The sequence below is a fragment of the Medicago truncatula genome, chromosome 3 (assembly GCF_003473485.1).
Source record: "Medicago truncatula cultivar Jemalong A17 chromosome 3, MtrunA17r5.0-ANR, whole genome shotgun sequence".
In the NCBI taxonomy this organism is placed as follows: Eukaryota; Viridiplantae; Streptophyta; class Magnoliopsida; order Fabales; family Fabaceae; genus Medicago; species Medicago truncatula.
Window position 1 is genome coordinate 41,710,170 of NC_053044.1, and position 15,116 is coordinate 41,725,285.

Sequence of the window (15,116 nt, forward strand, 5' to 3'; positions counted from 1 at the left end):
AACATGTCCAACATAAACTTGTTGACCAAAAGACGCGTATCATGAGCATCATTCGAGCTACAAATATGACCAACATAAGTTTTATGAACTGCAACACAAGTTGATCTCTAGCTTCATCATCTACCCACAAAATCACTCGAAAGAACAAAATTATGCATGTCCGAAATTACATTAAACTATTGCTCCTCTCTCTAAATATTGTAATCTCAGTTGCCTAGATATTTGATAGTAGCGGCGGTTTCTTCAACATTGGCATAGATCCTACTAGATAGCTGGTTCAACCTCATGTTTGTACCAAAAACTTCATGGAAAACATTATTAAGATACCTTGTATCACTTCACTTGTACCACCCAATTAATGCTTCAATATCGTTATTCACTTCTTCAACATTAAAGTCAACCCTTAAATCCAATACTCTCATCATTTTCTTGTTTAATTAAATCTTCATGAATGAAACTAAATAGAGGATTTTATCACAATACTCATTGAATGACATAGTGATGTTGGGAAATATTTCATCCTTTTTCTCACTAGTTTGATGTATCTAAACAAACTTTTCTTTCTTAGCATCACAAGTATTCTACAAAAAAGAAAATTGTCTTCATTACCAATATTACCAATAGAGGGTCCAATTTTAAACTTTGGAACGCATGTTATATTAAAACTATAGTCTTAATATTTCTCATTCAAGAAAAGTAAGAAATAGTTGTTTGTACGCTTATGTATGTGCTACATATAGATTGCTAAAAAATAATGCATGTATATCAATACAATATGAATGAAGTTTGCTATGTATTGCTCAAAAAAAATAAGTTTGCTATGTAAGTGGAACTATAGAGACATTTTCCAATTTGTAATTGTGATCCAAGTCCAAAATCGTGATTTATACATCCAGAACTCTTGCAATGCCTAAATTACGACCCCAAGGCCGCAAACACATTTTATTAGAAATTGAAATATAAACGTTGGAATCAAAGTTGCACCATGGAAAAAGTATAAGATTTTGTATTTCGTTCTGCATCCAATTTTTCAATCCAGCCTCCCATCCCAATGTTGGATAAAACACAACTTTACGAAGCTCCATATTCCAGCATCATAATCAACACACGGCTGAGTTCATGCAACCGCCCAAACAAACACTTGCTACGGGGTAAAAACCATCATGCAACTTTAAAATGCAAAGTAAAATTGCAATTTAAACTTTTAAAACTTTAAGCGGACTTTGGAAGTAAAGAACGAAAACAACCACAACAGTGTTCAATTCACCATGATGATGAGTCCCGTATAAGCTTACTTCACAAAATATAGTACAAAACAGTGTAAAGAAGAGAATGACTGATATCAAACTCCAACGACATGACAAAATGTCTTCTTAGCAAACCTAGGGAGTATGTAAAAGTAAAACCACTATGTAAATTAATCCAGATGAGGAACCCAAAAATTAAATATCCGGGCCAAAACAAATAGGAAAAATATGAAACAAAAATATCTCCCTGATTTACTATGCTGCTGTGGCTTAACTTAAAATGTCATATCCTTTCTTTCCGCAATGCCCAAACTCAACGTATATATGAATAATTTATTTTATCCATAAAATAAAATTCAACAGGCCCTTGCTTCTCTTATTCTTCAATACACACAGGCTCTGATCTTCTCTTTGTTAAGAACAAAGGAAAGAAAGGAAAAATAACTGAATGCAACAGCATAATGCAGGACACACACATCATTGGTGAATTCCCCATACCAAAGTATAGAGTCCATAAACTGTCAGTCTCTCCTATCATCTGCCCTCAAGATTGGACAGCCAGCCTTTGCAGATGCTCAAAGAAAACTTGAAGGCTAACATCATCGGTAAAGATTACATCTGAACCAGCAGCCATCTCGTGCGCATTATTATATGTTGCTGACGGATTCAGTTTTGCTAATAAAAATCTAGCCTGTTAAAGACATCAATGAGACCCTAGTAAGTTTCCTATTATGAAAAATCTTGACTCAAAGGATTAACAAAAGGTGGGAAAATACGGACAATATATTGCGAAAAGTTTAAAATACTCATCAGTATTGCTCATGGTATGAATAATTTGGGTAAGAAACAATACTGACCTGGGAACCGTGTTGATCACACACTACCAATCTAGGAACAGGAAACCGATCTCTAATTATTGCTTGGGAATCATCTTGTGGAGCTCGTAACAGTTGTGCAAAAGCCTGTACCAAAAATTAAAGTTAACAGCAGAGAGAGAAAAGAAATACTGGTAAATGCAACACTTGACACCAACTACGAAAATGCCTCTAAGCAAAACACCGACCATAAAAAAAACTAACAGAAAGAAACTACTGCTCTTACAGATTAAATTGTAAAATTTATACGAAGATAATTTGTGAGCCGAATTCTCAGGTAACAGCAATTTCTTTAGTAGGGCATGACTGCACACAAACCTGGTGTTCTGGTTGGTTCTGATATCCCAAGTTGCGCCATTGAGCAATTGTCATCCCATGAAAAATAACCACACTAAAATATGAATCTAGCAACAGAATCCGGTCTGCAGCAATGGAAGCCACATCCAACAATGCTGGTGCAGGCAGTGAATTAAATGAATATGATATTAGTGATGGCTGAATCATGACAGCCGCATTACTAATATTTTCCCGGTTTAACAACATGCGAAAGTATGCAGTCTCATCTGGACTGTTGTTAAAAACCTGTAAATATATTTCACCATCAATCAGCTAACTAATAGGACTGCAGAACAGGAAGAAAACAACAATAACAGGTACCTGTACAAACTGTGAGCGTCGCAGATTGAACATAAACTGGGGGAAAAGAGAAAATGATGGATTTAATGTAAAAGATGATGGATCATCCTTGCGGTAGTCCCCAAACTTAGAACAGAGGCGAATGAGGAACCTATCCAACCACCGTGTGCAATCAAATGTTTCCTGATCAAATAAAATTGATGCTAAGCAAGGTATTTATTTATATACGTTGACTTGAAATTTTCGCCGCAAATGCATATAAAATACATGGCCAACAACTTGAATTTGATATTTGATAAAACCGTAATTTTTAGCATAATATTAGCAAAACAATTGAACAAGCCCAAATTTCATCAAAGCTATTCACCTAATTTTATGTTTTACTGAAACTCCCCACTAGCATTCATTTCAACAAATATATACTTCCCAGGAGCTGCTTGAGTAAATAAATCTGAATATGTTTTAGGATACTAAGAACAAAAGATAGTAAGACGGCTTATCGCATACCTCTGTCTCCATTTTCAGAGAAGCATATCTAGCCATTACAACTGCAGCAGTTTCTTGGTCAAATCCTTGAACCAATTCCTGAATAACACAATAATGTAAGTAATTAAAATCCCGTTATTAATCAATTTAAGAATCTCAATTTAAATAAATAATTGTCATATATCACCAATCATTAGATAATAAACATATGTCATTCAGGAAACGTCATAGATATACACAAGAAATGCATGTAAATGCAAACATTTAGATTAGGTATCCAAAATTCTGCATGACATAGCTTGAAAATCATACTTGAAAACATGATGAAAGAGTATAATTTTCATGCTTCTTTACAGAAAGATAGTTTAGGAGTTCCAAATATTTCTATCACATCGACAAATGAACGGCCATCCACAGCCACAGACAAAAAAAAGACTGGAACTACCTCAGAACTAACAGCACTATCTACCCATCTTCTAGTTACTGTTGTCGCACGAAGCACTAATTGACCATCTGGGCCCTGGTAACTGCAATTAGACCATGACAATTATTAATGCTCAAGACCCAATGAAATAGTGGAAAGACACACAAAATCATCTATATGAAGATCCTATTTACAAAATTTGCCCAACATAACCTTGTAAGGAACTGCAGGTACAGTTGTGGGTTGACACCACCTGGAGTATTTGAACGATCACTTGATGAAAGATCAAACATCACAGTCAAGCATGTACTCTTGTCAAGACCACACATCTTCCATATTGTTGTGTTGCCCTCTCCTATGACGGTATCAGCAACAGAAGGTCCTTTCTGCAGTATGTGAGTAAAAATTAAAATCCAGAAATATCATGCTCTGATTCAGTCTAGTTCTTTGATCCAACACAATCTCTAATTCAAGAATCAAAAAGCAACACAAAATGAAGAGTTCAAACATAAATCATCTAACCTTCTCCATCGATGTGCAAGGTCCAACAATTCCCTGAATTTTGATTTCCTTTGAGCAATTTATCTCAAGGGTTCCACTGAAACATAAACAACATTAGCAGCGATCGTCTTTGATAAACGATAAGTAGGGAGAACAAGAGACAAGGGTACAGAAAAAAATAATTTAAAACAAAAGTTGTGGTGCAAAAACGTCATTATGCCTTGGGAAAAAAGAAGCATCATCATGCCAAGAGACGTCCCAACTATGTTGGCATCTCACTTGGCACCAATCATCTGCAGCACCCAACAAGTATAACTGAAAAATAAGAAATAACAACAGGCGGGGAGGGCGGACAGAAAAAAATGGAAAAATATAATATTAACAAAATATCATTAGAACATTTGAAATGAGAGAATGCTCACTTGAAACAGAGACCAAGAGATTGCTCCCCATCCTCAAAAACACGCTTAAAAGAGTCCTTGAAGACTGAATGACCAAAACTTTCAGACAGGACAACAAGGCCACCAGTTCTTTCAACTGCGACTTTCATTTCTGCAACTCCAACCTTAAATATAAAATAACCATGAATCAGCACAAAACAAAGAATGAGCATAATTAGCTCCGAATTGTTTTTCAAACTCAATGCAACAATGTGACAATATACTGACTAACAATTTTCATGAATTACTACTGCTTAACAAACAAAAACTTTCTTGCAATTCAATGATGTTGTCAATCTCGGATAGTGGGTTGTTATTAAAAATATGCGATGGGATAGTGCTATAGCACCACTATAGCAGCTATATGAAAACATTTGTACTAAATAGCGTATCACTAAATAACAACGGTTCATCCAAATTCTGCTACACTATAGCAGTATAGCTCCGCTATAGCTGCTATTTAACAACATGATTCACAGTAAGAATACCCGACGCTGTCAATACGAACACCCAGATGGATGTATTAACCACGTTGAATATATATATTTACAGGTCCTGTAGCCAAGCATTGCCGGTTAGGGAGAAACAAAGGTAAGTTCAGACTTCAGAACCTATACTTAAGTAAGCCTAAAAAATTTCCCGTAAGGAATGTTATGGATAACATGGTTCTAGTTAATGTATCACATAAATGGGATATATTATAAGGGCTGTTTGTTTAGGATTATTTTAATGAAGAGTCTTCAACTTACGTATATATAACAAAACATATATATATTTTTGGAAAATTTATTTTAAAAAAAGACAAAAAAGAATGATTTGTTGCATTTCGAAGACTATCCAAGTGCATGCAAAATTGTTTAAAAATCACATTTTCAGAAAAACTGAAGCATGGAAACTGACAAACCACTCAGCAGAAATGCTGGATTAGATGCCTTCTAATGTGGGGTTTGGAAAAATTGAGCTGCATGGTAATATTATTATATTTGATGATCAGAACTAACACTATATTTCTCAGAAAGCCTTAGCGAGCATTGTATCTGATCTGCACACACGCATTCCATATCCAACTAACAAGAGAAATAATTACAGAAGTATGAGAAAATTATAAGTGGCACACACCTGATCAAGTGCTGATGCAAAAAGATCTAAAACATGACCCTGGCTAACCAGCTGTTTTGCAAGACCCTCATAAAACTTCACTGCTTTCTTAAAGTAAGGTGCCGCATCTTTATCAAGATCTTTATGAGAACGCACTGGGTCAGATAGTTCTTTCGACACAATCTGCAAACAAATTTTGAAATAAAAATCTTGGCATCAGAGACATTCTGTGGATGGATTATTCAGTGATTGTCAACATACACAAAAACAAACAGAAAATAAACCAAAGTTCCCTTACAGTTATTCCAATTTTACCACACAACACTTTGAACTTTCAATTCCAAACCAAGAAAAACACACTTCTATCATGAGTGACAACATAAAATATTTAAATTTTTCAAAAATAATCTAATTGCAAGTGCAGTATCTACCAACATGACTATGAAACTTCAATACCAATGCGCCTAACAAATCATTCCGCTAGATTAACAATGAACACTATTTTCCTAACACTATCTAATTTACTTTCACCAAAAACAAAAACCAAGGCATAGAAACATCCAATAAATCATCAATTATACATTAAAAAAAGAAAACAAACTGATATACCGTGCCAGGTCCTTCAGTGCATGGCCCTCCAACCAAAGCTATAATTCTAGCCCCGGTCCCAGGATTACAAGCACTAAGCAATCCAGCTGCAACACTCAATGCAACTCCAGTACAACGAGCAGGTCGTTTGCCAGGTGGAACTGGCCATTGATCTCTCTGCAATTCCTCCAACAGCTGAAAAAACAAAAACAGGCAATCACAATTACAATCACAATTCACATAAAAAAACCACAATTTTAAATCATTTGAATTATAATTACCGCATTGAGAGTATATTCACAATCAGAAGCAGGCAACAAAAACCGTGAAACACCGGAATTGGGAAAAGGAGCACCACCACCAATAACACCTGGACCACCTTTAATCGGTCTCCTAGCAGCAGAATTAGAAGAAGCAAGACCCAATTGTTCCAAAATTTGATCTTTAGAAATCTCTTTGGATCCTCGAAAAACATAAACTTTAGACATATCAGAAAATCCCAATTCATGAACCTGAACCTGAGTCCCAAAGGATAAAAACCCAACAAGAGCATTATCAGGCAAAAGCCCAATTGCTCTACCAAGAGCCGATTTGAGATAATTAATCTCCTCTTCAATGATACAAGTATCAAGCAGAAAGAGAAAAACAGGGGAAGGAGGAGGATTAGGATCGGTATGAGGGATATGATATTCAACGGTGGTGTATTGAGGATAGAGTTCACCAGGGAGATTAGTTTCAGAGATAGCGTTGTAATGAGGTGGAAAATGGTTACGTTGATAACAAAATGGACAGATCCAGATCTTAGCGGTGAAATCAACGCGGGAGTAAGGGTTGAGAATGGAGGTGCAGGTTTTGCAACGGAGGGGTGCATAAGGAAGACTGGGGATATCGGGATGAGAACGGATGAGGGAGATTGTGGCGGCGAGTGGGATAACGCATTTGGAGGATTCTACTTTGCTACGTGGCCAGACGTTCCATGTCATACGGACTCCGTCGATTCCCTCGGGATCTGTGTTCGCCATCTCCGACATCGTTGATGATGAAGAATTTCACCGATTTGATTTTGATGAATTTTCAGAACGATGATGATGCAAAGGTTATACACAGACAAAGAAACACACCCTTTGCACAATTATGTTAAACAACGCACATTCAACGATCATTCACCTTTTCACTCTCTTAATAAATTCATCTACTGTTTCGTTTTTGTTCTTTTCTATTTTTTTATTTTCTAATATATCAAATTCAAATACTTATGAGATTCACTTTATTTTTATGTATGTGTTGCGTTGTAAATATGTTTGGTATCCAATCAAGTTTTGACATGTAGATATGTGTATAGATATTTTAAGAATTAATCTAAAAAGTGATAAGAATCAATGCCAATAAATTAAATCTTTTTTACCAAAAAAAAAAACAAATTAAATCTTTTTATTAGGAAAAAACAAATTAAATCTTTTTGTTACTTGTAACAAAAATTATTAATCTTTTTTTAAATTGTGAAACAATGTTAGCAAAGAGATTTACTCAAAAATAACTTCAAATAAAAAAAAATGATTTTTTATAATTGAAATTTATTAAAGGAGTTTAAATTGTCCCATAAAAAAAATGTCATTCGATAAAAAGTCTTAGCTCGAGTACTCAACTAATAATGTCATATCGTTACACATAACACATTTACTCAAGTTATGAGAACATCGTATTCTATGTATGAAATTTAGATAATGATCATCACTCGTCTATATTCAACAAAAAAAATATTTGTTATTAAAGTCAAACATTTGTTAAGTGATTATTATTGAAGTCAAACATTCTTAATTATTGAATAGTTATTATTATTTGACAATATAAATAATATACAATATGAATTCAATCATATATAAAATAAGAAAACTAGGAGATTTTTAAATAACTATTCACAAATATTTCATGATAAAACAGAGGTATTTGACAAAGTTTTCAATCAATATAACTTTACTGTTACATTCTTAAGATTGAATTTGATTTTTGCATACCGTCGATTAATCCAAAAGAGATTGAAATCATCTTAGTCAAGTGTTCTTAATATAACTATGAATTAATAAAAATAACAAAATATTCAAAAGTAGAAAATTCAAGGGAAATTGTACCCAAAAAAAAATTCAAGGGAAATATTTAGTAAAAGTAATAAAATTGTTTCATAATTAATAATATTCAGCAAAACTATTAAATATCCATTGACTAATAGTTTTAAGATGTTTGGTTTATTTTCAAAAAAAAAAAAAAAGATGTTTGGTTTTTTTATGTATCTATCTAATGTTAAGACTTCAGACAGACACTACGTGACTCTTTTTATTGTGTTAATTTATAAAAATTAGGAACAAATTATTTTATGAAATTTTAAATAAAATTACTTTGATTTTGCACTTTTCCCGTAACAAACTATACTTATTATTTTCAATGAACAATATAATAAGTATAATATAAATTCTTCTTTTTAATAACACCAACAAAATAGCATTACTTTTAACAAATTGTTTAAGGGTATAATTGAAAGTGAAAAAATAGATGCCTTTTCAATTTTGTTCGTGAATTGTTGTGATAAGCTGTTATATTTAACTTTTTTTTTTAAGAAAAACCTGTTATATTTATTTATCGAGTCTAATTCCTACTTCTGCGAGGATGAGAAGCTACAGCAAATTGCAAATCGAAAGTTGAAACACAGTTGCATTCAAAGGGCAAAAGGGTACAAATACAGGCATGGGGGTGAGGCCTTGTGTAGTAGAACGTGCAAGTAGGTAGGTAAAAGCGCAATATTGGACAGCATATATACAAGTACAGGTGCAACGACTAGATTTGGATCTAGATGACATACAAAAAAATCTAAAATAGCCCCTGTGAACTTTGTAATTGGCATGGTATGTCACATAAATCTTAACTATCCTAACATAAGATTGAGTAGAAGATTTTAAATAGTGGAGATTGACAAATTTAATTACAAATGATTAAATTTATAAAATCAATTCTAAATAAAAGTGAAATTTGTATTAGCATAAAAACAATAGTGAAATTTGTATTAGCAAAAAACAATAGTGAAATTTGAAAAGAAGCTATTTTTATACTTGCAATTCAACTACCTAAACACAAACAATATAGAGTTGCTTCTAACGAAATGCCTTTGAATACAATTTTCCTGTTTGAATCGGGAAACTAATGTTTGTACAAACAAGTTTCTGTTATAAAATCAAGAACTGCAGCAGGTTGGCATTGATCGTAGTTCATTCAATCCTTCCATTCTCTCTGCCCAGTGCATTATCCAAATTGCTGTGATCTACTTGCCTTCCCATCAGTAGCTTTCTTCATGCATCCTGTGGTTTTATACAAGGTTTACAGTTGTAACCTTCTCAATGTATAAGTGAGTAGTGCATCTGCAAACTTGTTGGAATCAATAGTAATATTAGTTTTTTTTTTTTTTTGTTAATTATGTAGTAATATTAGTTGGTCATATAAAAATGTAGAGATTTCCTTCTCCCTCCTTTGTGTTCTCACTCTCAAACAATGTTCAGGATATGCCCACCCCAACACAAATATAGGCATAATAATCAAAACAAAAATCAATATCAACTTAGCGGAACATTTATAAAGACACACCAATGTACCCCAAATCCGACATTAGAGGGGATGACTTATTTTTCTTTTTTAAATTAAGGAAGCTATAAAATGTTTCTAAAAATGAATTACGTGTGTGATTGAAATATTATATGATCATTTGTATATCCAAAGTATAGACTTAGATCTCCAAAATCCTTCATCTAAACATACCCTTAAAAACGAGGATGCATGGTTCTATTACATTACAATTACAATGTATAAACATATACGAGCACTGTGCCACAATATATTTCACTGCAACCTATAAGTTCTGGTTCCTGAATAAACAAGTAAAAATAGATGTTGCTGCATGACATGTCACATGACTAAGCAAAACAAGACAAACACAAAACATACTTAAGACTAGGAAGCAAAAGAGAGATAGCAGTAATCAATCTCATTTTCAAAGTCATGACAACCATTCTTTTGAGTTACAATGTTACCTCACAAATTTGAGGACCAAACATGCCATTTCTGTACACACAAATCTGTGTTAAGTTGAAGATCTAATGGTTAAGTGAGCTTCACAGATAAGATGGATTGTTTTCTGAGATTATCGATTTGCAACACCATTATCATCGGAGTCTAATTTCCACCAAGGACCTCTGTCATCCTTGTAGTCATCATCAATATCATCATCTCCAGATGTTTCAGGAACTACATCATCCAAGTTGAGTTTCTTTTTATCCACTTCTGGGTTATATGTCCACTCCAACCTTTTCAATATATCACGATCTTTCCAGTTTTCCACAACCGATACAGCCTCCTTCTTCGCCTTCCCCATCAAAATTTCCTCCCAAGAAAAAGCAGTATCGGCAGTCCTTTTCAAGACTCCATCACTACTAAAATCCCCAATAACAACAGTCTTGAGACACCGTAGCTTTGCTTCCTTTATAACATCGACAAAATCAGAATCATCCGATACAAGAACCAAACACTCAACCCGCCTATGATCCATCATATCCACCATATGCTTTTGCAATGCAATATCCGCAGCTTGCGGCCTATCTAACACAGTTTGAACCCAAAACCCTGCCCGTTTCAGCTCATCAGCCAAACCATACCCAACTTTAGGAGTCAAAACAGCACTTGCAGCCTTCTTATACTTTTCCATTTTCATAGCATACTGACCCACCAATTTCACCTTCCTACTCCCTCTAGCCGACTCTATCCGATTCAACCTTTTCGCATGCTCACGCTCATGCAATTGCTTGAAATGGTTAACAAGCTTTTCATTCGTGTAAAATTTCCTACCACAAACACGACAAACATGAGGCTCATTACGCTTAATCACACCCTTATCCTCCAAACGATACAACAGTTCCCGTTCTTTCCTCCTCTCACGAACAATGTGGGGAACATTGCTAAAAGTGTGGCTATTTGCATACGCCACCATATGTCGAACAACTCCAAAAGAAGCTGCAGCTATTCTGAGCTTATTGGCAACTTCATAAGGTGGGATAGAATTGGGTGGTTTGTTGTCTAAATCCCAGAACAGCCCTACTCTACATAGCTTCTCATTCGGATTTTTATCGGAAATAAAAATCCTGTTGTGGCCCCAAGAATGACAGTGTCTGAAGGAAGTGGCTTTTATTGTGTAGAAGATTCCACGGAACTTGAGGATTGAAAGCATAAATAATGAAAAAATAAATTGACCTCTTTTCTTTACTCTAAGTTGAGATCCAAAACTGAAAAGTGAAAAACTAAGTATGTATGTCTCATCACTAGAACCTAAACAAATACAAGTTATATCCTTAGAGCCTAAGTACCCATCCACGCTTCCTCTCATTAGACATGGCGATAAACATTTGAAATGTCTTATAGTTCATCAAGAGCAGCCACACACTTGGTAAGAGAACAATCCAAAGTTACACGCGAAGTAGCGTCTGCACTCCTATCCCTGTACCTATCAGCTCGTTATCTTCATCCATGTTTGGTGGGTCTTGGGCAAATGAATGATGAAGTACTCCGGTGGCATTATTTTTGTTGAATTTGATTTCCAACAACTTATAATGGTCACACCCTTTCTTTTGAAACTGTGCAGCTTTGGGATGTACCTGAAATGATATATGCATATCATCAATAAAATATAGCCTATAGATATTAGATAACAACATAATAAACAGGAAATCAAACAAGATTCTTGAAACATTATATTGAGCATGAAAGAATTATTATAAGGTACAAACAGAAACCTAGCAAGATACGGTTCAAACAAATTAACACCTGAACCGAAAACTCAATTTCTCAATTGAATCAATCTCATAAGTAATAATCCGAATCGAGTGTATCTAATATTCTCGTCACATCACATTTTGTATACAACTAGAACAAATCACCTTCTTAAATGATAAGCTAAACTAGAATCAACAATATATTAGTATCTAACAGAAGGTTCTTAAAGCCAAATGATTATATATACCACAATTCCTCCAACAAGGGTATTGAAATGTGATACACACACCAAGTGAATAGAACTCACGATACATGGCTTGCAACCTATGCATCTTTGCCTTTAGTTGAAGAGCTTGAAACGGTCGTTTAGTTATGGAACTCAATTTATACATCATGAGGACCATGTTCTATTTTGCATATTTCCTTTTGTAACTTCATCAACTATTATGTCAATGAAAACTTCGTTACAAATTCAGGCCAAAGCTTTGAGTCATTGATGTCAACATTAGTTGTCATCTATCATAAAAATAAGCATTACAATTTAGAATAAGCATTGAGCAATATTTTGCATTGAGTAATATTAGTTCTCATAACAAGTTATGTCCTATAAAAGTTGCAGCAGAGAGAGGAAATAAAATCAAGGTAGCAGCAGAGAAAAGTATGCAAAGTAGCAACTTTTATCATACTCAACATGCACAGTTTTAGTTAAGAGTCCATGATAGGCAAAAGTAATATGTAAATTCTTATACTAATTGAGTACAAAAAAGAGTTGGCTTTGTTTATTGGATTATATGGTAAGTTTAAAAATTACAAGACACAAATGCACACAACAGCGGAGAAAAGAAAATGGGAGAGTGCACGGAGAGGCACAATTTTAAGCTGGCAGTGTATATTGAAACTGATGCTTGTTAATCTAACAATCAGAAAGAGTTTAATGAAAACAATTTTAGTGTATATTGAGAATGAAACAAATAAAAAAAAAACTTTTCAACAGTATTACCTATTCAGACAATAACTACCAGAACAGAGAGAATCAAGATTCCATATTCTACATCAAATAACCTAGACCTCATACAAAGCACTTACACATGCAATCACTATTATTGGTTTCATCATCATTTCGTTATAAGGATCCCAAAACTTTAACAATTGTGGCAATCATCTCATTTATTTAGTGAAACTATCAAAAAACTCACTCATTCTATGGCATAATTTATGAAACCAACTTAAGACAATTTTCATGAGTTGTTTTCAACTTATTTTCATAATCATAATCAGCTAAACACTATCAGAAACAACATTCACAACCATTGTACTTGCATCCTATTACTGCTGAAACTCAATCACACAGTAAATACAATTCTAAACAACCAAATCATATCATAGATCGCAAACTGAGCTTCAGAGATAACAACAATATATAAAAAGCATCACAAAATTTGTACATTTATAGTGTGCTTTGTATTCAAATTCTACCACAATCTCAAATTTACAAATTAACCTAATTGAAAATCATAGATCTAAACGCCAATAAACACAAAATCAAGTGAAAAATCGCTATAAATTTAGTAGTAAAATTCAGATGGAAGGACAGAAAGCAATTTAAAAATGAAAAACAAAATCAAGGTCTGAGATGTAACCTGAAAAAAGCACGGCGGAGATCGAAGAAGAATAGCGGCGGAGATCGAAGAAGAATCACGGCGGAGAACGGTGGAGATCAAAGAGAATCACGGCGGAGATCGTGGTGGAGATCGCCATTTTCGTTTCTCTGTGTTCTCACGGTCGTGTTTTGTCAAATGAGAACGAAATTTTCTGATCCAAATTTTTTTTGATAAAAAAATGAAAATGCCCTTGGACTTCAAACCTATTTACAACTATGCCATTGGAGAAAACTGCAACTTCTCCGTGTTTTCTCTTTTCTTCTTTTTTTCTATATTTTAAAAACTCAAAACTAAAAATAGAAAAGCAAAACTCATTTTTAGCTCTTTCACTTTTTTAGTTCCCAAAACACTTTTCAAAATTTATATTTTAAAAATAGGTAATCAAACAAGTTTTTATTTTTTTAATTTTTAAAAACTAAAAAAATGTTTTTAAAAAGTGTTTCAATCAGGCCCTTTGTTACGGGTTATCTCTTCCAACTTGTTGATTTGTTGTTTTATGCGAACCCTAGACAAATTTGGACGAACCAATTCGCAAAAGTACCGCGAATTGGTACGCGCTGTTAAGTAGACGAATTCTGTAACTATGGAATAGGTTTTATGCTTTAAACGAGCTCCAAAGAAAACAAATGAATTGAATCAAGTTTTAAATAAGAAAAGAGAGATTAATGAAGAATACCAATTTTTCTAAACATGGAGAGAAGAGCTTGATCGAAAAAGGGCATGGCTGGAGCGATGAGCAGTATCAAATCAGAAGAGTAAGTGCGTGTTTGATGGAATTACTTCAACTCTGAAGCCCACGACTATTCCCAGCTTCATAATCAACTCATGGGCCCATTTTTGTCGTATTTGTCTAACATGTGTTAAAACAACTAACTTTTATTTTTTTAAAACAATAATTATTTATTCAAAAAATTTATATTTAATATCAAATGAATAAGTTCCTTAAAAAAAAAAAATATTCCAATACAAAATTTCTATTTTAAACTTCTTAACATGTGCAAATTTACACATCGTAGAAAATCTCATTTTTTAATACTCTTTTTGTTCCTAATTATAACTAACCAAAAGACGGGCACTCACGTGTTCGTCTTTCCGCTCTTTTTACTACATTAACGTTTGAAAATTACGAACGGTGTTTTTTTTATAAAATTTTGATTTTGATTAAAACCAAAAATATAAATGTTTGATGTTTTCAAGTTATAATAAAGCAAATTAACCATGATTATCCAAATTTTGATTTATTTCAATGATACCAACAATATAACAAAAGAATATAATCTAAATTTTTTTTTTAATGACACCGAAAACAATCTTTGTTATAGAAAAAGTTGACTCAGGGTATAATTGGGATAATG

The 15,116-nt window shown here is 33.6% G+C and overlaps 2 protein-coding genes across 5 annotated transcripts; both read right to left on the reverse strand.

Annotated features, from left to right (window-relative positions):
• Positions 1 to 1,230: 1,230 nt before the first annotated feature.
• On the reverse strand, positions 1,231 to 7,489 carry LOC11432736 (protein transport protein SEC23). Its single transcript, XM_003601676.4, has 12 exons — positions 6,577 to 7,489; positions 6,317 to 6,490; positions 5,729 to 5,890; positions 4,592 to 4,734; positions 4,191 to 4,266; positions 3,882 to 4,054; positions 3,690 to 3,771; positions 3,266 to 3,343; positions 2,780 to 2,941; positions 2,441 to 2,704; positions 2,105 to 2,209; positions 1,231 to 1,938 (listed from the first exon to the last, which is right to left on the reverse strand). Exons 1-12 carry the CDS (start codon positions 7,324 to 7,326, stop codon positions 1,792 to 1,794), a joined length of 2,316 nt encoding a protein of 771 aa, XP_003601724.1. The 5' UTR covers positions 7,327 to 7,489; the 3' UTR covers positions 1,231 to 1,791.
• A 1,924-nt stretch (positions 7,490 to 9,413) lies between these two features.
• LOC11429074 (uncharacterized) lies at positions 9,414 to 14,116 on the reverse strand. Of its 4 annotated transcripts, none has more exons than XR_005645243.1 (3): positions 13,741 to 14,116; positions 10,369 to 11,982; positions 9,414 to 9,642 (listed from the first exon to the last, which is right to left on the reverse strand). XR_005645243.1 is itself a non-coding variant. In XM_039831602.1 (2 exons), exon 2 carries the CDS (start codon positions 11,712 to 11,714, stop codon positions 10,479 to 10,481), a length of 1,236 nt encoding a protein of 411 aa, XP_039687536.1. In that variant the 5' UTR covers positions 11,715 to 11,982; positions 13,741 to 14,115; the 3' UTR covers positions 9,736 to 10,478. The 4 variants fall into 4 exon arrangements, 1 of the variants encoding a protein (XP_039687536.1); XR_003010474.2 differs by having other exon boundaries at positions 9,414 to 9,709; XR_003010473.2 differs by having other exon boundaries at positions 9,414 to 9,702; positions 13,741 to 14,115.
• Between the last annotated feature and the right edge of the window lie 1,000 nt (positions 14,117 to 15,116).